The sequence below is a fragment of the Myotis myotis genome, unplaced genomic scaffold, assembly GCF_014108235.1.
Source record: "Myotis myotis isolate mMyoMyo1 unplaced genomic scaffold, mMyoMyo1.p scaffold_m19_p_4, whole genome shotgun sequence".
Classification (NCBI taxonomy): domain Eukaryota; kingdom Metazoa; phylum Chordata; class Mammalia; order Chiroptera; family Vespertilionidae; genus Myotis; species Myotis myotis.
Window position 1 is genome coordinate 89473156 of NW_023416346.1, and position 26811 is coordinate 89499966.

Genomic DNA, 26811 nt, shown 5'->3' on the forward strand with positions numbered 1-26811 from the left:
GTTCTTTAGATTCCACACATAAGTGAAATCATATGGTGTTTGTCTTTCTCTGTCCAACATTTTTCACCTAGCATAATACCCTCTAGGTCCAGCCATGCTGTTGCAAATGGTAAGATTTTGTTCTTTTTTATGGCTGAATAATATTTCATTGTATTCATGTACCACATCTTCTTTATCCAATCATCTATTTTTGTGTACTTAGGTTGCTGCTATATCTTGGCTATTATAAATAATGCTGTAATAAACAGGGGCGCACATATCTTTTCAAATTAGTGTTTTGGATTTCTTTGGATAAATACCCAGAAGTGGAATTACTATTTTATATGGTAAGTCTATTTTTCATTTATTGAGGAAACTCCATACTGTTTTCCATAGTGGCTACAACAATCTGCATTCCCACCATCAAGGCATGAGGGTTCCCTTTTCTTCACATCTTTGTCAATACCTGTTGTTTGTTGATAATAATTTTATTTTTAAAATGTCTTTACTTAGCAAATTAAAAAGTTGGAAACTCTACAGTTATTTATTTTTTTCTTATTTGAAAATTTCCAGATATGATATCACTGAATTATGGCAATGTTTGTAAGAATCCAGGTAAAGTGCCATGAAAGCTTGAATTAAGGCAGTGCCAATGGAGATAGGCAGGAACACTGAAAGTGGCCAGTTGAATTTGAGGATGGAAGAGAAAGGAGTTGCTGGTGAACCTTTCTCTCTGACTTTTTGACCTGGATGAACAGTAGCATCATTCGCTAAACTAGAGCACACTCAAAGGGTAAAGAGATTATGAAATGAACTTGAATAAATAAGTCTAAGGAAATTGCAGAATGTCCAAGTGGAGATAGGCAGCTTATAACTGAAAATACAGGCTGGGAACTGAGTAATAGAGTGCTATGAAATGGTGGATGGAAATAAGATCCTAAGCATTTTTCAATTTCTTTGAGTAATGATATTTAAGACTAATGAAGTGGCTATTAGCTCGTGTGTACCACACTGACCTTCCTGTGGTTAGCCAGGGTTCCAGGCATTAATGGGCGACCCTAATATTTCTAGACATATCAAATATTATAATACTGAGCACAGTAAGAATAGAATTAGTGAAAGCACTGATTAAAGAAAACAGGGTCCTTGGGTGAATGGTAAGTAAAATGATGTAGGAACTGTAGGGAATTATGGAAAATTTGACATATTTTGGGTACCAGGCAAATTAGCATTTATTACTTTCAATAAATATCTTTGACACTTTGAGAGAACTGCATCTCTGCAGAATCAATCTAGACCACAAAAAAGAACACCATTTGTCCCAAGGTCTTTGAAGACTGGACACACTGGAAAATGATTCCTCAATTTGAGAGACAGAAAAATTCTCTGCATAAAACTCTAGTCCAGTGCTTCTCAAACTTTAACATCCACACATATCAACTAGGAACCTTGTTAAAATTCAGATTCTGATTCAGTAGAATTAGTGTAAGACCTAAAATTCAGCTTTCTGAACAAGTTCCCAGATGATGATAACACTGTTAATCCTACTCAAAGTATTTTTTAAAGAATAGTTAGAGCAGTGGTTCCCAACCTTTTTTGGCCATGCCCCACCTAAGCATCTCTAAAATCCTGATGTGCACCCCCCCCCGTGACATATAATTCTTATTATTCAAAAAGTGAACTCCTATTTATGTGGAGGAAGCCTAAAAGGCCATTAACTTGGTCTAAATAAGCTTCCAAAGAACATGGCATCCATGAAAGAGAAAAATAAAAGAACGAAGGGACAAGTTGAAGTACTGAGGAAGAAATCACTAAGAAATTGTTAAAAAATAACAATAATATGAAGTGATATGAAAAAATAGCAAATAAAGTTTCAAATCATATAATAGAAAGCTAAAATGAATAAGTATGTCACAATATATTTATATGCTGTATATGAGGCCCCTAGAACTATAAGTAATGCAAAAAAATTCGCTGTTAACAACTCATTCTTGAATTGTCCCCCTTAAAAATCAAATTGCCCCCCATGTGGAACATATGCCCCACATTGGGAACCACTGGGTTAGAGCCTTCTATGGCAATTTGTCATTAATCAGTGGACTTGTATCAAACAGAATACCAAAGTTTTGCAATTCTTTTCTTTTCCCCTACATTTGTTTTAAGTAATTTTACACGTTGAATTGAATACATTAGGGCTTGTATTTTGAATATGTTTTCCTCTTCACTTTAATAATTCATTCTTATTTTGTTACATGATAATATCAGTCTGTGATGGATTTGAGAAGAAAACATTGGTACTTCACCATAGATAGTTTGAGAAACACTGCTCTAGACAATGAAGAACTTTTTATTTGGGACATAGAATTTAATTAGAAATGGTTTGATTTCTGATACATATAATTCTAAAGCAGTATTTTAAACTTTTTCTTTTTATTTGTTCCATAAACAACAAAACTCAGCTAGGTAACATTATGACAGTTTCACCATACACTCAGTCACAAATATTTAAAACCTTTTCAACAAGAACAACAAAACCAGAGGTGTTACAAGAATAATTTACAAGAAAATCTATAAAACAGCAAGAAGCTCACAAATGTTCATTTTCTTTTGCACAAGATCACTATACTCTTTCACAACATGTTTTGTGTTACAAAATTTCCAACAAAGTGTATTTTTCTTTGTATTGTGGTTTCTAAAACCAGAAACTTTGAAGTAAATATCCTTTTATTAGCACCTAATGGTGCACAAAAGGAAAACTCTCACATACAGACACTTCACAGCACTTTTCTAAGAAAAATATACACTTACAAAATATGTTACAAATTAGCACACTTAAAAATATACAAGATTTTGTAGGCGTCTTAAGACTGATTCTTAACCTTTATACTTCAATTGACTCTACAGATTATAAAACTTAACTCTAAAAGAAAAAAGGCAAATAATTTCTTAACTTTTTAAAGTTGAGTGTCATATATCAAACAGAAACTCAGGTTACATTCATAAAAAGGGCTTCTAATACTTTTATTTTAAGTTTTCTTAAATATGTAAGGGGCTTGGGAGAAGAGAAAAATGGGGTTGATAGGTTTTTAGCACCATAAATCAGTAACTTACTAAAGAGGTGCATTCAGTTTTATGGAAATTAAATTAAGGACAGTACATTCAAAGCTCTGCAAGTAACAGACCCTAGTCAGTGCTACATACATCCCAGTAGAGCATCTTAAGCTTTCTCACTCCTCACTGGGAGTCAAAAACAAAAGGCCTCTTCAAGTTTTCGTTCTAAGCCTTTTCTTTTTGTGCTGTGAAACTAGGTGTCTCTCAAAGAGGCAAAATGATTTAAATATCTCCTTTTTTCTTTTTGAGGGGCATGTCTTTTTAAGATTCAGAAATCAGTGAGCCTGTTAGAGGATATACATCCTTTTTATCTCCTGTTGATAAGTGTTAATGTTAGTATGTATTTACCCAGATACTGATTTTAAAAGCCTCATTCACCTTCAACTTTGTACTAAGCCTCTCTCTTTTACATTGTCCTTCTCTAATGTTTAACCTCTTAGTTATAATTCTGAAACCAAGAGTACATCTCAAGTATCATGTAGCTGTAATGGGGAATTTGCTTCATGACTGTAGCTACTATTTAATGCTCTGAGTAAAAAAAAAATGTGTCTTAAAGGATAGCCTGAGTACTATCATCAAAATAATGCTATGCTGGCTGAGGACCCTCAAGCAGATTACAGTGTTTCCCAAGTTTAAACAGCCAGCTAATTTTTTCTTCATTTTTATGCAGGTACTTGAGACACTTACAAAATTCCTGGCCTACATTATATTGACAAGATCCCTATTTGTTACTAAAATGTTTGATTTTGGTACTAAACCTCCTAAATGTAATGATTTACTTAATGAATTTTATGATTAGAAAAGAAATCTCATATTATTTTTATTTCATAAAAACGTCATATTTCTATAGAAGTGGGCAGTCATTAAAAACCCTAAATGAAAACAAAACTCCTTAAATTAGAGAACTACTCAATAATACAGGAGAAAACAAACATTTCTTGTTCTAGTACTAGTTAGGACAAGCTAGTGCTCCATTCTCCTCTTCAGTGCAGAAACTCAGCTCTCTTCAATTTTTGGAACTGTTCTGAGAGCATCTATAAATTACAGATGTGGTAAATCTGCATCACACTGATTCAACTTGGTAAGAGCAAGCTTGATTAAAAGGTCCTTGGATATGGTTTTTCTGCTTTAGGAAGTAAATGTTGATAACAACCCACTAAAACGGAAACTCACTAAAATGGCAGAACCTCACAAAGCAGAACATAGGATACCAGAGCTGATTACAGCTTGTGAAGCATCTTTTATGCTTCTCTGTTATACACACACTTACCTCCCTCTCCCCAGCATACATACAGTTGTATCCCAGCAAAGAAAAAGTTCAGAGAAGATGAAAGTTGTCACAAAAGCCCACCTAGCACCAAGGACTTCAGGGAGATGGCTAAAGAAGTGATGCTCAAGATAGTGCAGGAGGTTTGAAAACATTTAGGAAACAGTAAGGCCTTCACACATAATTGCAGAGTAACAAGAAGTCAGAAGAGAAAGCTGGGAGGAAGCATAGGAAGGTGGAGTATGAGACACTGGAGAGGCCATTGGTTCAAGCCCAAACATAATCCCAAAGTCTTGAAGAACCTTGGTCAAGGCCACTGTTTTAACACCCTGCTCCACACAGTCCAGCACCTAACCAAGTTAGAAAGGGGATCAGATGTGTTTGTACAGATTTTCAAATAAAAAGTTTCCAACGTTCCTCAGTCATGTGACATAATTCGCCCCCCCCCCCCGAACATGTGTTTAAAATTAGATTTGGAAGTGGCAAAAGCAATTAAAGGTAATTAAGAGTGAGAAGGTTCTTCTTTGAACTTCTGCCAGAAGTAGCCTGATTAAGGTTCTTATATTCTGACACTTTGGGGAAGTGGAATATGAGAATATAAAAGAAAAAAATCCTAAAGCAAGGACTGAGATTAAGTAAGAAGAATAAGGGTGAATACCATGTTCAGGAAAGTAAAAGTTAAATGGGATTAATTTGGGAAGGCATTAATAGGAAGCAGTTTCTCAGAAAGGAGAGGTTTATAGGTAATTGCAATCAGAAATTTCAGACCAAGGAAAATTTCATTTATCTGACTTGAGATACCAGTGTTAGGGCAAAACACTATTTTTATATCATTGGTCCTTACTCCACTATGGCAGCTGGTTGAATAAGAAATCTCCAAAAAGTCAGGCTTACTATGTTGTGACAGAAAAAAAGAAGAAGTGTGAGTTAAAATTAAAAAACAAAAGAATTGTGAGAGGAGAGACAGGATCAACAAAGCTTTAAAAACTAAAGAACACAGAACATCATGTACTGAGTGGGATATTAAGTATAATTAAGAGAATAAGCATCTTCTGACTTGCCCTATTGCTCATTTCTCAACTTGGATTCTTGTTATATTTTTATACAGAGTGGTTACAGGTCACTAATTTATATGTTAATAATAAAATTTACATATATTAAAAATTATATAATATACTGTAGGCCAATAAAAAAAGCTAAGCATAAATCTGGCCACTCTACCCAGGCATGTCTTCTTGATCTCATATGATTGATTCATAAAATGGGAAATGCAGGCTTCGGGGATTAAAAGATTGCACTGTAGCCCTGGCTGGTGTGGCTCAGTTGGTTGAGTGATATCTCATGCACCAAAAGGTTGCCAGTTAGATTTCAGTTCAGGGCACAAGCCCAGGTTGCAGCTCAATTCCCAGTAGGGGGCCTACAAGAGACAGCCAGTTGAGGATTCTGTCACATCGATGTTTGTTTTTTTTCTCTCTCCCTACCCCTCTTCCTTCTTCTCTTTCTAAAATCAATAAGAGCATATAAAAAATTAAAGAAAAAGCTAAGCAAAATAAGCCAGTCAGAGAAAGACAAATATCACATCATCTCACTTACTTGTGGACACAATAAAATAATGAATAAAATAGGACCAGAGTCATGAAAACATGGAACAGATATTCGAATATCAGAAGGAAGGGGGTGGAGGGGCTGGAAAGAGATTAACTAAACAATTTATATGCACATATGCATTGCCCATGGACACAGACAATAAGGTGGTGAAGGCATGGGGTGGATGGGAACTGGGGGAGGTAAGGTGGGGGACAAGGTGGTAAAATGGGAGGACATCTGTAATACTCTCAACAATAAAGATAAAAAGACACTTTAAATGGAAATTCTTTTTAGAGAAAGGGATGAACCATGCCATAGAATTGGCCCCTAATGAGGTCCACAGAAGAAACTGAAAGATTATCTATTCCAAAGGACTAATAGCAAGGTCTGACAAGAAAAATTGTTTCCAACAGTTTCAGGTTTTCCTTCTACCCCACCTTAGCCCCTTTTGAAAAGCTGGACTGATACTGAGAAAAACTAGATAACTGCTCCCATAGTTATTTTTTTACAAAACACATTGTATTCATGGAACATTTTATTCATTTCTTCTTTTAATTGCCAGCAGGTGATTTTGAAGTCTGAAGTCTTGGGGTTCACAAAATAGGCAGAGTTGGTGATTCCAAACCAAAATTCAGCTGCAAAATATAAAAAACCCCCACACATACACACAAAACCAAAACAAATACCAGCTCCTAGGAACCAGCCATAGAATTTAGTGCAAACAGCTAGCTATCAGAGTGGAGAAATAGAAGAAAGTGTTCCAGTTTGATTATTTTCCCTTTTGGATGGCAGCTGTAGAGGAGGAGACATGTTTCATCTGTTGCCTTTTGAGTAAATAGTTTTCCAGACCTGAAGCAGCTTCACAAAATGCTCCTCACCCACTCATCCCTACAGACACACACAATCACACCATCAAGAACACAGGCTTGTTCATTTTGCAACCTAGTTATAAGTAGTAGAGCAGGCTGGTGAAAAAATTAATGGACTGGGAAGTGTGTATATTAATACATGTGACAGGCTTCCTTCCATTTCTGACTACTTTCAAATGTTTCTTCTCTGTTAGGTGGCAATAACTAGGTAGATTCATATTTTGCTTAAAATTTCCTTTTAAACATCTTCCCCCCTTTTTAAATTCCCCTTTCTCCCACCCGCTAGTCTCCACCCTCCCACCCACAGCCTATATATTTAAAGGTTAATAGGTTAGTAACAGTATTAGTAAAAATAGTAAGGTTAACAACAACAACAACCAACAACATTAATAATATTAATCCCTTATATCTGTATAGCACTTTATGATCTACAAAGCGCTTTCACATCCGTTATCTCATCTGTGCCATAATGCACCCGTCATCAGATGCACAGACCTTCAACTGTGCAAGGAAAATAGATCAAATGTTAGAAGTAAAGTGGTAAATAAAGGGGAAGAAAAAAAGCTAGCAGTGAGAGATGTTGGAGCTGTGAAATTTAAAAAGGGGGGGTAGGATTGAATAAAAAATGTGATTTCAAAAATATATATAAATTGAAATTTAAGTATAGTGCGTGGCTTCAAATACTATTCATCCTCAGACTAAGTGTATATGGCCTCAAAATTAATCATTACCACAAATTGTTCATTTTATCACACACACACACACACACACACACACACACACACACACACACGTAACCCATAAGAGTTGTACTGAGATGTCTTAATGTTTTCTTTAAATGACATTGGCATTGCAAGATTAAGCACTTAGAGAACAACTAAAGCCATGATATTAGTGCACTTTTGACAAAACTGGAATAAAACATGTAAGAAACTATTTAAATAAAAACAATCTATGTACTTAATTTACCATTAGTGTTGATTTATAGCTATTTTATAATTTATCCCAGACTATTATAAAATATATAAAACTGAGATATAAAGTATGAGCAATATAACTTTGCACTTTAAATAATTTTCAGCTACAGATTTTGCTTTTAGAAAACAAACTTTAAAGTTTCCTTATAAAACATTCTGTAAATGTATATACTTGGGTCCCTGATGGGCTTAGCTGTTATCACTTCCAGACTTTTCCGACATTTTAACCCTCCAAAAATGGAATAAACAAACCTTTATTGTGCCATGCTTAATTCTTCATGTTTCCACATAGTACAGTAGAGTATGAAAATTTTAAATAATGTATGTATGCACATATATAATATACTTAAAAATCCATTAATGATATTTAAACTGTGGGGTAAATCTATGAGATGAGGTAAGAAAATTTGGCACATCTCAAAGAGCATTTTTAAGTTTTGGTAAATTGTGTAGCACAACATATGTTTCCACTGTGATCTATAGGTGCTATCCACATAAGTGGGGTGGTTAATAGCAAGAATCACTGGGATATTTCTAGTAAATCAATAGGGATAAGCTCCCCAAATACTCACAACCAAATGTTGACAAGTAAAAATATATACAATAGAGTCACTTGTTTGTAGTTTGGCACAATGTTTGCCTTTTCCCCCCTTGGGTTAATAGTGCATAAACTTCTTGTGCAACTGTGTGACTTTTAAAGTCTTTTACAAAGAATATCAGATTAAAGTTTGCTTTCAAAGACTTATTCTCACACTTTAAAATTCTTTTCTTTAAGCACTTACACGTCAACATACATACCACAAGGTATATTTTTAAAGAAATAAAATAGAAACATCAAATGTCTTTCTGGAAAATGTGAGCCTCTTCTTCAAATACAGGTAAAACCCAAAATGCTGTTTCTGCTTTTAGGAGATTGTAGTCGGAATCCCTGCAGAAAAACCAAACAATTTATGCCATCTTAGTCAGTTTTAGAGTATGTCCCACAAAGGGATCACAAAATCTAAATTTGTTTACATCATACTAAATATCGTATGATGCAGAAAAAGATAGAAATAGCAGGGGCCACTAGAAAACACTCTTAATTGCTGCGCGATTAAATTTTGCTTTCCAAATTACTTTTTTTTTTTTTGCTTAAATAATCTTGGATTTTTGACTGTATAACATTTTAATTCTGTTGTTGAAAATTTTTCTTTCTGCAAAGCCCTTCCCTTCCCCAAATCATTCAAGAGCATATTTTTAGTTCTATTTTTTCAATAACTAAAAGCTAATATTGGATAGCAGAAAAAGTAGCCTTGTTAGAGCTTATACCTAGCTAAGCCACAACCAAATAGCCCAATATTTTGGGTGGTTTAAAAGTATAGGGATTTTCATGCACTTTTATTTTTCCTTTTTACTTTGAAAGAGAAGGGAAATGGGCAGTTTCTTTCATGCAAACTTTTGCTTTCAAGAGGGGAAAAATGATAGACGGTAGGCTTTGCAGGTAGTAAGAAAGCTAAGGATGCATCATCTCAGCCATTTTGTGCAGTATTACCTCAGTTTTTCAAAAGAAGCTGTCCCAGCCTCATCCTTTTGGACCAGTTCTCGCTCCACACGCTTTCCTTTACACTTCTCATCTCTCAGGGCCTTGGTGCTGGATTTGTGACGATATAACTTTTTGTGTGTTGGTCCATTATTACCGAAAGTACTCAGGTTATTACACTTTTTATCAAAGAAGGCAGACTGAGAGTCCTCATTATAACCAGGCATATGTGCACCACCAGGATCACCTACTGCTGCTTTCCCATTGCTTTTACTCACACCCTTGATAGACCTGTGATTCTTAGTGGCTCCTGGTGACCCACTGTTGACTTTTTTCTTAGATTCCTGTGGTGTTCCAGCCAATATTTTGAGGGTTTTTAATTTTAGACTATTGGACTCAGGGGAATAGAATATGTTGGGGTCCCCATGGTGCTGTGTGGGCTCCCATAGGGGCTCTATGGAGGCCATCATGAATCTCTGCACATCTGCCATACCAGAGGCAATGTTGGACAAGATATAAGAAGGCTCCTGAAACTCCCGCTGGTCATCATCTAGGAGGCTGTTGGTGTTGGTGCCCATGCTCATGTTGCTCCAGCCTGGGCTGCTGTCTTTACCCAAAGCCCAACCTCCAGAAAGTCCCTTCTGATTTGGCATCTTCATAGAGGCCCCAAGACCACTATGTTGGATACATTCGGTTAGTGTCTTCCCTGTGGAGCATAGGCTGTTGATTTGACCTCTCTCATGGCCAATGCCAATTTGCATTTTCTCTCCATTGATTGCAGCTATGTATTTCCCTTTCTTTATTGACTTAGGGACCTGGCGGAAGGTTTTACCAGATGGCTTTTCAATCCCTTTGGTGGTGGTTTTGGGGGATTTTTTCCTGGTATTTTTCTGAGAAGAGCTTTGGTTTACAGACCCACTCTTGTTGGGAAAACTTTTCTTTCTTGATTTCAACACTTTGTTGTTGGCATTCATTTTATCAGATGGATCATCAAATGTTGATAAGCAAGGGTTTTTTTGGAGCAGGCTGACAGAATCATCATCATTGAACATATGGAACTGAAACTGATGACTATTTAAAGAAAATCCATCCTCCACTTGGACTTGCTGTGGAAGGGTAGTGCAGTCCCACTTGATCTTGTCCATATTGCTCAGTGATCCTGGGACACCCTCTTGGAATCCCTTCAGTGTTCCTAGCGTCTTTGTACTGTCACATCTGGTAATTTGAGGGGAAATACTGGGGGTGTCTGGTGGGGACATCTCTGAGAGGGAAGAGTGGCGGAATTTGTCAGGAGTGAAGTTGGAGATATCCAGGAGATCAGTGGATTCCTTTAGTGGTGCTATTTCATCAATGCTCTGCTGGATCACCAGCTTGGGGCTACAGTGGGCCAGGAAGTTATCAGTGATATCCTCATCAGCATCCTTTTCACAGGACTTCAAGCGTAAGGAGCAATAATTGCTTGAATTGACAGAGAGTGGGGCCATGGAATCAAAGCTAAATAGTCTACCATCATCTATATTGACTGGGTCTTGATGGAAAGGAAAGCAGATCTCGCCATTATTAAAGTGACATAATTGATAAGACTCATCAGATGGAAGATGAGTGTCTTGCACAGAGGTATATAGGACCTTGTTGCAACCACCATCACCACTATTGAGGCAGATTGGATTGTATGTCGCAGCTGTGAGGTTATTTTCCATGGACACTACCTGGGAGACTCCAAATTCACTGGATTGGGCTGGGGCTGTCTCCCTTGAGACTTCAGCTATGAATTCCTGGGGACCAGAAGTAGGCTTGTTGGGCCACATATTTCCATAGTTGCTTGATTCTATTTTGAAGTTTTGGGATGACTGCTGTAGCTCAGACTCAGAAGGTGAGGAAAGCACACAGTCCTGGTCAGGTTGGAGAGGTACAAATGATTTTTCTGTATGAGTGAGGCTGCCTTCATTTTGTTCTGAGGAATGGTGAGTGAAGTATGAGATAGCACTATTATTTGACAAGTCAGAAGCATCTAACAATGTCTGTAGATACCCTCCAGGGATAACAGGTATATTGGTGGTAACATTAGCAGATGATAGAGGCATTTCAGAAGAGCAGGTTGTTGGTAGGAAAGTAGATTTCTTAGTGGCCTTTGCCTCACGAAATTCAGATAGATGGGAACTGTTTGAGGGCCCAGGAATAGCTTCATTATTTAAATTAGTCTTGGAGGATCTGTCTTCCAAAAGTGGACTCATTTGAACAACTGGCTTGCTTTCTTGCCCAGCTTTGATTTTCTTAGATTTTAATTTGGCTTCACTTTTAAATTTGATTTTGTTGAGCACTTTCCTCTCTGGCCCCTTAAATTCTGCATCTTGGGCTTTGAATTTCATTGAGTCAGGGCTTGTGATGCTATTTAAATGTGATCCATTTGCACAGCTGGGAGCAGCCAGAGGGGGTGATTTCTGTGTATCTTTCAGGCTCCCATCTTCTTTAAGACTAATAGCTTGCCTCTGATCACTGTAGAATGAAATTTGCTTAGCACTTGCTGAAGTTTCCATGGATGGGATTCTTTGAATCCTGTGCCTGTTTCCAAGTTTACATTTTCGTTTGCGAGCAGGTGGCAGGAATGACACCTCAAAGCTACCTGATTCAAAGATTTGCTTTGGGCATAAGTGTGTCTTGTTGGAGTCTGTGCTGCTGTTTCTCTGCTTCTTCTTCTTCTGCCAGAAGCCCTTCAAGGGCGCCAGCTTGGCATATTTGTTTAGCTGATGCTCACTCAAATTCACTGTTGTCTCACTAGCATCCACCCTACCCAACTTCACTAGCATGTTCTTCTCACCTTTAAAGCGATTGATGATGATGTATTTGATAATAACAGGGGGCTCTTTCCTGGTTACTTTTCTTCTCTTCTTGGGACACCATTCATCATCATCTTCTTCTTTGGAACCACCTGGAATCCATTCCTTCCTCTCATTTACTTTTTCACCCTCTAGTGAGTCAACATCATATAGATAATCTTCACTGTACCTGACTTTTCTCTTTACTCGCAGCCCATAGTTCTGCTGGGTGGAGGAGCCACCAGAATTATTATCCCGAGCCATATAGCGGCTACAGTCTTTGATCTCTCCCATGGCATCATAAGAGACTTCAATGAAGGAACTGTCATCACTGAAATTCCCTGATGACTCCAAGGAATTGGCAAGATGGCCTTGTTTTGGATTCTTAAATTGCCCTTCCTCAGTCCCACTGCATGGTTTATTTAAGGCAGATTTTCCTCCATTTTCCTTTCCATCATTTTTCTCTAAATCTTTATTTTCCTGCCCTTCTCCTTTGCCTTTCTTTTTGTCTAGATTTTTATCTTCCTCTCCCCAGATGATGCTCACATCAGGGACCTTGAATTGGGAAAGATCGCTGTTCTGCTTCAGGGCCCCACTTTTACACTCCCGCTTGGAGCAGGTAGTAAATACACTGGGGAAAAAGTTGAATTGTGCATCCTCCTGCATCAGAAGGGTAGTCTTGTCTCGGACATTGTCCTGGAAGGACTCATATCGAATTTTCAAGGAGCAGACATCACTGCCCAGTGTTGACTCATCATCATCAAACATGTAGTTATCCACATCTTCTTCAGAGAATAGGTTGACAGACAGCTCATTCTTAGAACATAGGTCAAGAAGTTCAATCTTACTCTCACTAATAAAAGTCTCAAAGTAACCCCAATCTTGATTGGAATTTGCCAGCAAAGCTTCTTCCGTGTTGCACTTATCTAACAGTAATGCCTCATAATAACTTTTCTGAGCTGGATCCTCCAAGTCGATGTCAGGTTTCTCAGTTTCTCGTCTATCTCCTGCCCTTGATTTGTGTAGGGGGAAGCCAAGAAGCTGGTCTGAGAGCAGCTGCTCTCCGTATTTCATATTTTCTCCAGCATTAATACACTGAATCCCTATATCAGAGACTGCACAAGTTTCATAATCCCTATTTAGATCACCAACTTTTAGACTGATCCCTGGCTCAGGATCTACTGTATCCTTAGATTCCATGAAGCAGCCCAAGCAAGTCCGGCTTGGCTGCATGAGGCAGTCCCCATTCAGAGCTGACAAGCCTGCAGGCTCCATTATGGCAAATGAAGCTTTCTCACACTCATTGGGCAGTGACCATGTGTTTAGGCCTTTTCCAACACCAGATGTAAGGGAGATGGCATTCACAGAAGCACTATTAGCAGCATGCTCAGGTGCTTCAATCAGGTCCAAAGGAGAGGGAGGACTCTGCATACAAGGTTTCTTGGAGGGCAGAGGCAAGAGACCCCTGGGGTACATCAGGGTCTCTTTTTGAACCATGGGTATAGGCTGTACAGGTGCAGCGGCCTCTAGAGCTGCAAATGACTTCATTGCCATATCCTGGTTCTCTGAGTCTAGAGACAAGGGAAAAAAATGACAGGAATAAAATTAAAGGTTTTAGACCAAACTCAATTCTCCTTCCCTTGGTCAGTTTCTGGTACTTGATCTTAATATATAAACTCAGCTTAAGTTTCTTTAGCTTTAGAATAAGAAATTACAAGTTAAAGACCAACCCTGATTTTATATTGAATATTCATGTGAGTGAAATACATTATTTCTTTAGATTCAGCTTTTCCTTCAGAGACTTTCCTCAGAAGTAGAAAAGAAGTAGGCTGACTGCTCAATTAATTGGAAAGTCAAGGATTTCAGGGTAACAAAATGCTCAGGTGGGATATTCATGGTTTTAAGCCATGAGGCTCAGTCCTATTCTTCAGACCTCTGTTCTGGAAGCTCATACTGAATCTGGATGTTCCAAGCCTCACATCAGAGCATATTTCTAATTCACTAGGGATTTTGAGGAACTTAAGATTTTATTTGAGAGAAATGATTTGGAAGAGCAAAGGGATTGGATTATATATGTCTCAGAGACCCTTCTAGCCCAGTTAGAGATTCGGTGGAATAAAATTTAGGATTAACATCAATATCAGGGGCATTCTAAACTTAATCTGTCCAAGCATTATGGATAGCAAAATAATAACAAAGGACTACTGGGAGAGATATTATGTATTATAATTAAATTCCCTTACCATTTTCTTTGACCCCATTATTCAGAGTGTTTTCTCCATTGGCTGAGGCAACAACAGCCTTATCTTGTTGGTTATCCATGAATGTAACCTCTTAGTGTTTCATTCCAAGTCCAAATGCTGTCCAACCTGCACATTTCAAATATATATTAGTCATTAAACTTGTTTTTCTCTGTTTCAAGGTTATTTCAGATAAAGAGGTCTTAAAAGTCTCACTGGATTTTACCTGTTTCCAGAGTGGCTTCATTATTGCTATTGTTATTGTTTCATAGTGTATATCTACCATATAAGTCAATTTGGAAACTTATACTGCAGTCATACATCCTAGATCAGTGATGGCGAACCTATGACACACATGTCAGAGGTGACACACAAACTCATTTTTTTGGTTGATTTTTCATTGTTAAATGGCATTTAAATATATAAAATAAATATCAAAATATAAGCCGTTGTTTTACTATGGTGGCAAATATCAAAAAATTTCTATATGTGACACGGCACCAGAGTTAAGTTAGGGTTTTTCAAAATGCTGACACACTGAGCTCAAAAGGTTCAGCATCACTGTCCTAGATCTGTCTATCCCTTTTAAGCCACCAGATTTTTCAAAAGTGAAATCTGATGAAGTGGCAAACTTACACCTTCTTCTAAATAGTAATACATTTCACTTATTCATGGCCGTCCAATTAGGAAGGATGCAAAGTGGAGTCCAGAGTAACCTGGAGTCAAGGTGTGTTCTTGTGGAGATTGGCTTAATTCTGTTTGCCTCATTTCTGCTTAAGATGATCTGAAGCTCTTCAAAAACAAGCCAATCCGCATATACACACACACATATACATCACACTCAGATATTTTCTCTCTCTGCCTTAAAATTTGACAGCTAAGGATGAAAGAGGTAGATAATTCTTTGGTTTCTTGACTTTCATAGCCTTATCTCTGGGGTTAACAAGTATCAACTAAGCCCACATAAAGATTTTAAGATGTGACCACAAAGAATATCTGAAATTTATGAAAAAGTCTCAGCATCATCTAATATTTTAGGTCATAGAACACGTATTGATAGCCCCTTATCTCCTGATCATATACCTGTGTGGTAGGTATATGCAAAATGACAGGAGTCAAGGTTATCCTAGATGAAGTGTCTACTGTGTTCTCTTACAACATCTATAAATCCCTATTCTTTAGATCCCCCTTTTCCTAGACCTTTTCCTCAGCTAAGTATTAATTTCTGCATTAAGGAGCACATACTACTGATGGTCAAGCAGCTATTACAAGAACCTCAATTGTATACTCACTTATCCTAATGCATTCATATACTATAAAAGGTAGTCCAGCATTGAGGGAACAGAAAGCAGTGATCATATTTAGTTTTACATGGTTCAATCTATGTGATATTTTACCTATCTAGGCCTATTTCCTTATCTGTAAAATAAGAAGTCTATATTAGGCAATCATCCAGTTTTAAAAAAAATGTTAGATGATCCGGAATTTCCCCTAACATTCACATATCATACTTGCAATTTTTTTTTCTCATTTTATACAAGATCTGACTTGAGAGTAACCAATAAACCACAGGTGTCAGGGAAAGAGAGAAAGAGATGCTTATTTGTATTTACACAGAAAGAAGAACTGGAGACTTCTAAAGGTAGAAAGAAATTCTAGCAATGTTAAAGTCCCTTTCCCTTGGCAAGAAGGGTTCATTTGTGGTAGAACTAAACGATCAGATCAGGTAGCTGAGCCTCTGCTTCTGAGAGGACCCTATGGATCAGATGGAATCATACTGCCATGATGGATTGCTCTGTGCATCTTTCTTTTTAAGAAACTCATTAGAACTTCAGGTTTCATTTTACTCCTCTTTAATCCCTCCACTAATTCCATTTTGGCAGAGTTGATAAGGGGAAATTATTTGTAGAATTCAATAATTTAGTGTCTTCTTGTCCCTTCAGTATAAAGTTAACTGCAAAGAAGCCCATTTGTTATCACCAGAAAGATCAAGGCACAGAGAAACAAACAAACAAACAAAAATAATGTGACAAAATAACAATCTATGAAAGGAACCCAAGTCTCCTGACCAAAAAGACTAAGTATTTTTTCTTGAAACACAACTTGCTTTCTCTATAATTCTTAGCATTTACAACCCCTGGCAGAAAAAGCCTGCAGAAATATAAATTTCCACATTACTGATCTATATTTCCAGCTCCTTTCAGAGAATGAAATAAACAACAGCTGCCTCAGACAAATATTGATTTTTAGTAGAAATTAATATATATATTTTAATTAATATATACCATTTAAGTATCAAGAATTAGCCAATCGTGTAAAATAGGATGAAGACATGTTGTCAGGGTATGTTAGTGCTATTATAACTTTACTCTGGGATGTAAATGCCATAAGAACATACATTTCCTTTAATAGAAAATCTAATCAAGCACTCAGGATTTATGGCTTTGAAATAAAGGGAATCTTACAGGATTGGTAATAGAAGGAAGAGATACAGAAGACGTGATAATAGCTCCTGTCCCAGCTATCTGATCTTCTTTAGCAAGAGATAAAGAAGAGATGCAGAAGGGTATGGGAGCTTGTGTTGGAAAGGGGTGAAAAAAGGAATGAATACACGCACTAGGAGATAGGCTGGGTACAATTGCAGAAGTTAAATCATTTCATACTTGGAAACCAAGATGGTGGCATAGGTTAATGCCGGAGTTTGCTGCCTCGAACAATCACTTCAAAAATACAACTAGGAGAACCAAGATGGTGGCATAGGTAAACTCCAGAGAATGCTGCCTCTCACAACCACTTCAAAAATACAACTAAAAGACGGAACGGACATCACCCAGAACCACAGGAAAGCTGGCTGAGGGGAAATTCTTCAACTAGAAGGAAAGAGAACAGCATACCGAGACTCAGAGGAGGCGCAGTGCGGAAAATACAAAGGTGTGGAGGTGCACGGAGCGGGCTGGTGGCTGAGGGCGTGGTTGTCATTTTCAATCAGGAGGGAGGCTCGGGCCCTGGGCTCCAGTTCTGGATGAGTCTCTAGGGACCCAGACTCAAGCAGGAGAAGTGGGACTGTCTGGAATCGGTCGGAACGTGAGGGTAGCTTTCTCTCCGAGGTTTGCAGTGGTTGCTGGGACTCTGAGAGGCAGAGCCCCTGGGGACAGGACTGAGATCAGCCATAACTGCTACCTCCGCCCGCCCTGTTGATTTTGTGCGACCTGCCCTGCCCAAGCCCTGCACAGAGCCATTTTCTGGATAGCCTCAGGGAAAGGCTAGATTAGTACCTCCCCAGAGGACAGAAGTTTTCCCACTGCAGACACAGCTGACTCTCACAGCCAGTTGGCCTGGAGTTCAAATCCCTCCAGTATTAACTACAACAATCAAGGCTTAACTACAACAAGACTGCGCACAAAGACCACTAGGGGGTGCACCAAGAAAGCATAAAAAATGCAGAGACAAAGAAAGAGGACAAAATTGTCAACGGAAGATATAGAGTTCAGAACCACACTTTTAAGGTCTCTCAAGAACTGTCTAAAAGCCGCCGATAAACTTAATGAGATCTACAAGAAATCTAATGAGACCCTCGATGTTATGATAAAGAACCAACTAGAAATTAAGCATACACTGACTGAAATAAAGAATACTATACGGACTCCCAACAGCAGACCAGAGGAGCGCAAGAATCAAGTCAAAGATTTGAAATGCGAAGAAGCAAAAAACACCCAACCAGAAAAGCAAAATGAAAAAAAGAATCCAAAAATATGAAGGTAGTGTAAGGAGCCTCTGGGACAGCTTCAAGCGTACCAACATCAGAATTATAGGGGTGCCAGAAGATGAGAGAGAGCAAGATATTGAAAACCTATTTGAAGAAATAATGACAGTAAACTTCCCCCACCTGGTGAAAGAAATAGACTTACAGGTCCAGGAAGCACAGAGAACCCCAAACAAAAGGAATCCAAAGAGGACCACACCAAGACACATCATAATTAAAATGCCAAGAGCAAAAGACAAAGAGAGAATCTTAAAAGCTGCAAGAGAAAGAAACTCAGTTACCTACAAGGGAATACCCATATGATTGTCAGCGGATTTCTCAACAGAAACTTTGCAGGCCAGAAGGGAGTGGCAAGAAATATTCTAAGTGATGAATACCAAGAACCTACAACCAAGATTACTTTATCCAGCAAAGCTATCATTCAGAATTGTAGGTCAGATAAAGAGCTTCACAGATAAGGAAAAGCTAAAGGAGTTCATCACCACCAAACCAGGATTATATGAAATGCTGAAAGGTATCCTTTAAGAAGAGGAAGAAGAAGAAAAAGGTAAAGATAGAAATTATGAACAACAAATATGCATCTATCAACAAGTGAATCTAAGAACTAAGTGAATAAATAATCTGATGAACAGAATGAACTGTTGATTATAATAGAATCAGGGGCATAGAAAGGGAATGGACTGACTATTCTCGGGGGTTTAGGGATGTGGCAGATGTGGGAAGAGACTGGAAAAAAATTGTGCACCTATGGATGAGGACAGTGGGTGGGGAGTGAGGGTGGAGGGTGGGGAGGGAACTGGAAGGAGGGGAGTTATGGGGGAAAAAAAGAAGAAGAAATGTAATAATCTGAACAATAAAGATTTAATTAAAAAAAAAACAAAAAACAAAAAAACCCCCCCAAAAACCAAAAATACAACTAAAAGATGGAACGGACATCATCCAGAATCACAGGAAGGCTGGCTGAGTGGAAGTTCTACAACTAAGAGGAAAGAGAATAGCATAATGAGACTCAAAGGAGGCACAGTGCTGAAGTCAAATACTAAGGTGCGGAGGTGTGCACTGAGCGGGCTGGTGGCTGAGGGCGCAGTTGTCGTGTTCAATCAGGAGGGAGTCTCAGACTCTGAGCTCCAGATCCGTGAGAGTCTCTAGGGACCCAGACTCAAATGGGAGAAGCGGGACTGTCTGGCTTCTGTTGGAACTGGAAGGCAGCTTTCTCTCCGAGGTTTGCAGGGGTTGCTGGGACTCTGAGAGGCAGAGCCCCTGGGGATGGGACTGAGAGCAGCCATAACTGCTCACTCTGCCCGCCCTGTAGATCCCTCTGGGACCAGCCCCGCCCAAGCCCTGCACAGAGGCATTTGCCGGATAGCCCCAGGCAAAGGCTAGATTAGCACCTCCCTAGAAGACAGAAGTTCTCTCACTGCAGACACAGCTGATTCTCACAGCCAGTTGGCCTGGGGGTCAAATCCCACCCAGTATTACATACAACAATCAAGGCTTAACTACAACAAGACTGCGCACAAAGACCACAAGGGGGTGCACCAAGAAAGCATAAAAAATGTGGAGACAAAGAAACATGGCAAAAATGGAAGATATAGAGCTCAAAACCGCACTTTTAAGGTCTTTCAATAATTTTCTAGAAACTGCCAATAAACTTAATGAGATCTACAAGAAATCTAATGAGACCCTCGATGTTATGATAAAGAAACAACTAGAAATTAAGCATACACTGACTGAAATAAAGAATATTATACAGACACCCAACAGCAGACCAGAGGAGCGCAAGAATCAAGTCAAAGATTTGAAATGCGAAGAAGCAAAAAACACCCAACCAGAAAAGCAAAATGAAAAAAAGAATCCAAAAATATGAAGGTAGTGTAAGGAGCCTCTGGGACAGCTTCAAGCATACCAACATCAGAATTATAGGGGTGCCAGAAAATGAGAGAGGGCAAGATATTGAAAACCTATTTGAAGAAATAATGACAGAAAACTTCCCCTACCTGGTGAAAGAAATAGACTTACAGGTCCAGGAAGCACAGAGAACCCCAAACAAAAGGAATCCAAAGAGGACCACACCAAGACACATCATAATTAAAATGCCAAGAGCAAAAGACAAAGAGAGAATCTTAAAAGCAGCAAGAGAAAGAAACTCAGTTACCTACAAGGGAATACCCATACGACTGTCAGCTGATTTCTCAACAGAAACTTTGCAGGCCAGAAGGGAGTGGCAAGAAATATTCAAAGTGATGAATACCAAGAACCTACAACCAAGATTCCTTTATCCATCAAAGCTATCATTCAGAATTGAAGGTCAGATAACGAGCTTCACAGATAAGGAAAAGCTAAAGGAGTTCATCACCACCAAACCAGCATTATATGAAATGCTGAACGGTATCCTTTAAGAAGAGGAAGAAGAAGAAAAAGGTAAAGATACAAATTATGAACAACAAATATGCATCTATCAACAAGTGAATCTAAGAATCAAGTGAATAAATAATCTGAAGTACAGAATGAACTGGTGATTATAATAGAATCAGGGACATAGAAAGGGAATGGACTGACTATTCTTGGGGTGGGGGGGAAAGGGGTGTGGGAGATGAGGGAAGAGACTGGACAAAAATCGTGCACCTATGCATGAGGACAATGGGTGGGGAGTGAGGGCAGAGGGTGGGGCAGGAACTGGGAGGAGGGGAGTTATGGGGTAAAAAAAGAGGAACAAATGTAATAATCTGAACAATAAAGATTTAACTAAAAAAATCATTTCATACTTATAATCACCGTGTGTGGTCGGCTCTACTAGGTTCCCATTTTTTTCCAAAGGGAAAACTGAGTATCATAGATGTTAACTTAATCTGATCAGTTATTTGGGCCCTTTTTTTTTTTTTTTTACCAATTTAGAAGGTAATCCTTTAGTTCTTTCCTATGACTTTTCAAATCTCAGCTGTAAATGAGATAATCTAAAAGTATATATTTTTCCGCATTTTCCTATATTTATACCTTAGCTATCCTATATAATAAAATAGAAACTTGTAAATTGACTGTCCCTTCACTATGACCACCAGCCAATCAGGAGTGAATATGAAAATTAACCTGACAAAGATGGTGGGTCAATTTGCATACACAGGGGTCGGGAGAGCAGAAGCGGGAGAGCCAGCAGCTTGGGGGGACGTGGCTCCCTCGGTCTCTCCCAGCACGGGGAGCACCAGGAATTCTTAGAATAGTAGTTCTGATGGCAGCCCCAGGACCAGAAGTGGAAGCCCAGCATGCGGGGAGCACCAGGAATGCTGGGAATCATAGTTCTGGTGGCAGATGGATCTCCTAGACACTAGAGCAAAGTGAGCCTGGAGCAAGTTATTGTTGTTGTGGGGGATGGAGGGAAAGCAAAGGTGAGAGACATAAGTAAAATCAGAGTGTCTAGGAAAAATTAAAGGGAAGATATCCTAAAACTTCCAGGAAATCTCCACCAATGAAGCAAAGAAAAAAAAAAAAAGCCTCTATTATTCTGTGAGCAACAAACCAAACTGGGTTGGGGGTTTCAGACAATTCACTCATATGATTGCAAAGATAGACAGAAACTCCAGGATTGGAGAAGGCTCCCCTGAGGGCTCCCATATTAGAGAGGGTGCAGGTCGGGCTTAGGGACCCCCACCTCAATACTCCCCCTCCCCCCATGCATGCATCTTCATGCACTGGGCCCCTAGTTTTAAAATAATTTGGGAGAGGGAGTATAATTTTGTATAGTTACAATACAAAACCAGTCCGGCTGGTATGGCTCAGTGGTTGAGCGTTGACCTATATATTAGGAGGTCATGGTTCAATTCCTGGTCAGAGCATATGCCCCAGTTGTGGGCTCAATCCCCAGTGTGGGGCATGCAGAAGGCAGCTGATCAATAATTCTCTCTCATCATTGATGTTTCTATCTCTCTGGCCCTCTCCCTTCTTTTGTGAAATCAATAAAAACGTGTTTTTTAAAAAAAGCAAGTCCACCTCTGGGTTTGCTTTAGCTTCCCCCCACCTATCAGCATTTTAGGATAACTTTTCTGGGGGTTTTAAAATCTATTGTGAGCTAAAAAATTGATTAGCAGTTTTTTAATAATGTACAACAAATTGCTTTGCTGATCATGGTAAATTATGCAGTATAATGGCATTGAAATAACATTATTATGGAGATGGGTATTTTGAAGCCAAAAAATGCTCAGTTAAACCAGAAAAGCAACCCTTTCTACCTGTCCTCACTCTTGGTTGGACACTAATAGCTCCTGCCCCAGTATGCTGCTATGCTTTTCCCCAAGGACTTGTAAGCATCAGTTTTCAGAGTGTAGATGACCCACACCAACATTTGTGTTGGGGGCTGCTCTTGCCCTTTATCAACAGAAAAAAAAAGCAAGGAGTAAAAATAAATCATTTTTCTGCCTGTGGATCTGTGTCAACATAGTCTTTGAGATTTGAATAGAGCTGATCTCTGGGATACCAGTTTAAATTAATTCAATGATGAACTATGTTCCACTTGTATCACATTAATATCAGCCACTGCAGTGGAAAAGACAGGTGAATGAGACTAGATCCATGTTCTCAAGGTGCTTAGAATATATTGGGAGAAGCAAGTCATAGACAAATTCTACCAAATGCATAATAAAATGAAAGAGAGGCAAAACGTTTCTATGGGAGTTCCAAAATGAAGAGAAATTATTCCACTTTTAGAAAAGAGGGAGATCAGGGAAATTAAAGGGAAGATATCCTAAAACTTCCAGGAAATCTCCACCAATAAAGGGTGCCCCAAAATTCACGTAAGAAGTAATTTTGATAGAAAACACAGGTTTACAATTAAAAATTGTAAATTTTTTTATTGATTCAAAAAGTATACAGTATAAGGTTATGTATGGAATAGCATATTGGGTAAATGGATTATCATGTCGCCATAGCGAGCAGCATTAACTGTTATTGCCTGAGCAGCCGCATTTTCGAAGAATGGTCCGATGATGCCTCCAGCCCAAAATCCACACCAAACAGTGACACATTGTGGATGCATTCGTTTCTCAACAATCACTCGTGGATTTTCTGAACCCCAAATGTGACAATTTTGTCAATTAACCAAGCCATCAAGATGAAAATGAGCCTCAGCCACGAGTGATTGTTGAGAAACAAATGCATCCACAACGTGTCACTGTTTGGTGCGGATTTTGGGCTGGAGGCATCATCGGACCATTCTTCTTCGAAAATGCAGCTGCTCAGGCAATAACAGTTAATGGTACTTGCTATCGTGACATGATAATCCATTTACCCGATATGCTATTCCATACATAACCTTATACTGTATACTTTTTAAATCAATAAAAAATTTACATTTTTTAATTGTAAACTTGTGTTTTCTACCAAAATTACTTCTTGCGTGAATTTTGGGACACCCTTTAGTAGCAGCAACATTAGAGATAACCTTAAAGGTTGGTATTTCAGGAGGTGGGTATGGGGAAGTATAGAGGAAAGAAAGGCATTCCAGACTAAAGGAACTTCAAGAGATGCCATAAGTCTCTCCCCACACCAGTCTATTCTCTAAACAACTGCTACAGAATCATAAGCCTGACAACTTGTTTTAAACATTTCTCTTTTTCCTTGCATATAACACCCTTCTCAATCAATTTTCAACCTCTCAAGTTGTATTCTCTCTTTTTTCTTTTATTCTTTTTGCCTTCCCATACTACCAAATATTCTAAACTTGTTTCTTCCCCTAATGTGCTAGACTTTTTTTTTTTTTTTTTTTTTTTTTTGCTTTTAGGCATATTGCACTTGATAGTCTTTCTGCCTAGAATGCCTTCCCCAACCTCATCTCTTCACCCTATTCTTTTCTTTCCCTGCCTTTCACTTCTTCCTCCTATTCCCTCAATTTTTCATCAACACCTTCCTTGATTCTCCCCACCTCAAACAAAATTAGTTTCTTCCCATCTCTGTGTTTCCAAAGAACTTTGAACTCCTCTGTGTTTATCATCTTATATAAACATTACTTCTTTATATCTGATGACTTCAAAAACAATAGCATTATTCATCTCCACAAGGCCTGCCTCACAGAATGCTTAAAACATGATATGTACTCTGTAAAAGTTGATTAGACAATGATGTTGAATGGTAAGATAATATGGAGGAGAATTCAGGGAACAGTAGGTGTTTGGCTAAAATATCAGGTACACACAAGAAGATATGACGAAAAAGGTAAGAGCTATACTGTGGAGGTCACCCAAATCTTAATTCAGAAAGACACTGAAGGGTTTTGATCAGAGGAATGCTATGATTAGAACATTCGGACCAGGGAGAATGAAAGAATCAGAGGTGGAGAAACAGGTTAGGAGACAATGCTCAGATGTGAGGAGTCAAGATGAGGGAGGAGCAAATAGAAATAAAAAGATGTTAGATTTAAAGAAAACTGTAGAGGTGTGCTCTATAGACTTGGAAAATAATTTAGTTATGCCAGGTAATGGAACAGGAGTCAGCATAAGGATCAGGGATTTAATAGATTGTTATGAAAGGAGCATTTAAGGTGGTTGGATTCCAAGCCAGAGTAGCCTCAGTAATACAGGTGCCAGGATATTCATGATATTAAAGCAAGGTGAGTAATAAGCCCAATTTTTGGTCCAACATGGATAATGAAGCTTAAGCTGTCATTCTTGTAAGGAGGCAACAGACCAGTAGGCTGTCATAGATGGGGAATCTACAGGATAGGTTAGAGCTTAAATGGAGCAAGCAGATGGGGCTGCTGTAGCAAACAGATTCACAGAAGGTTTCCAGGCAAGCTTAGCCAAGTTCTGTCTAGTCTGATTTTTCCCAGTTCAACTGCAGTCAGCATGGTGGATAATGGAATCAGCAATAGTAAGAGAACACAATTTTTTTATCCATAATGCTGCTTGGCTAATTCCATTTTCTAATACCTACCAGGATTTTAAGATACTAGCTTAGCAATATTGTGGTATGGTGCTTTAAAGTACAGAAAACATGCTTAAATGAGGAGCCATATAATTTTTAAAATATTAAGGGTCAGAGAGACATCAAAAAGAGATATCACAGTAAAACCAAATAATTTTATATCTCTCAAAAGTATGCTATGAATCTATTTAATCTCTCATGATAAAGATTCCAAAACTCAAAAGATGCACATAAAATCATATAGAAGAAATGATAGTATATAAAGGACAGAGTACAACCACTAACTAGATGGGTGTCCTTAGAAAAGCTCCTTCCCTCTCTCGTCCCAAGTTTTATTCGCTATGCAATAGGAGAATTGAAGTCAATTATATCTAAAGGCTTTCTAGCTTTTAGCTAAAATTCATGTAATTCATTTTTGAGCCATATAATCTTTTTTTCATTAAAAATTGAAGTTACATGTACAAGGAAGAAATCACATATATGAAGAGTTCTGATTTAACTTTTGTGTGATACTGAGATGAACCTAAGATATACACTTGAGGGAATTCCTTACTCTTTTCCATAATATGTTCCTTCCTCTATTCCTCTGATTATTGTACTTTCTTACCCAGTTCCTGTCAGAAACAGAAAATGGGGTACTGCTGTTGGTGTCAAGGTTCTGTATGTTCCACCTGCTTTCATTTTTGACAGCTATCAGTCTAAAATGGTGTGTGTGTGCGTGCACGCTAACAGGTTCTTGGGCAGCAGCTATAATGTGGCTGCATTTGTGTCTTGTGTGAATTCAGTGGCTCAACATTTGGTTCTCACTTCCTCTTCTTTCCTCCCTTCCCACACCATTCTGAACTGTACCATCCTTTGTGACACCACCCTAAAGAGACTTCCAAAAAGATCAAGTGCATAAGACCATAAACCGATGAGAAAGTATGCAAAAATGCAATGTCTATGTTAAAGCACTATAAAAATGCTAGAAAGGCAACTATTCCATAAAACATAAATAAGGGGTAGAAAGAAACAAGCAGAGGCACTCATGGGCTCAAGTCAGGAATAGCCAACTTCTAGCCTTAATTTTTAAAATTGTGGACCATAAGTAGCTCAACTTTACTGGCATATCTGAATTCCTTTGCCTTTACAAAATACTTTTATTTTGGGGACTTCTCCAGCCTGATTTTTTTCAAGTACAAGGAACAAGTATTAGAAAAGTCCAATCACTGTTTTTCAGGTAAAGAATGGGGGTATTTCTTTCCAAAAGGAGTCTCTTTCTTCTTGTCACCAGACCCATATGGGCAGTATAATGGCACATTAAGCATAGAGAGAAAAACCTGGAACACCCATTGATGTATTCAAGATGGTGTGTACTTGGAAGGACTGTGCTATAGTAGCATGGCACCTTGTAAGAATAAGTTTAAAAAAGGACTGTATTCTAATCACAGAGTGCTTTTGTTTCCAGGTAGCACTAAGTTACATTTAATGGTTGAGTACAATAACTGTAGGCTGAATTATCTTTTGACTTTTCCCATATGGTTTCTAACCTCTCTCTTACTACTAATCTGTCCTGTTAATTGTAGTTTTAAAATGTTATTACATTCAGAATTCCAAAATGGTGGTGGAGTAAGGTAGAAGCTACAATGATGCTCCCAGGACCAAACTGGAATTACAATCCTATTTAATCAAAGAGAAACATGGTAATTGGCATACGACCGCTACCCTTTCCATTGGCTAATCAGGGCGATATGCAAATTAACTGCCAGCCAAGATGGCGGCCGGCAGCCAGGCA

The 26811-nt window shown here is 38.5% G+C and overlaps 1 protein-coding gene across 1 annotated transcript; it reads right to left on the reverse strand.

The window, feature by feature from the left end:
* Positions 1-8279: 8279 nt before the first annotated feature.
* On the reverse strand, positions 8280-14447 carry NEXMIF (neurite extension and migration factor). Its single transcript, XM_036305607.1, has 3 exons — positions 14369-14447; positions 9322-13696; positions 8280-8718 (listed from the first exon to the last, which is right to left on the reverse strand). Exons 1-3 carry the CDS (start codon positions 14445-14447, stop codon positions 8625-8627), a joined length of 4548 nt encoding a protein of 1515 aa, XP_036161500.1. The 3' UTR covers positions 8280-8624.
* Positions 14448-26811: the final 12364 nt, after the last annotated feature.

Coding starts and splice junctions, on each gene's coding strand:
- NEXMIF (XM_036305607.1), bottom strand. CDS start 14,447: ATGGATAACCAACAAGATAAGGCTGTTGTTGCCTCAGCCAATGGAGAA. Junction 13,697..14,368: donor TAATGGGGTCAAAGAAAATG/GTAAGGGAATTT, acceptor CCTTGTCTCTAG/ACTCAGAGAACCAGGATATG. Junction 8,719..9,321: donor GCTTCTTTTGAAAAACTGAG/GTAATACTGCAC, acceptor GTTTTTCTGCAG/GGATTCCGACTACAATCTCC.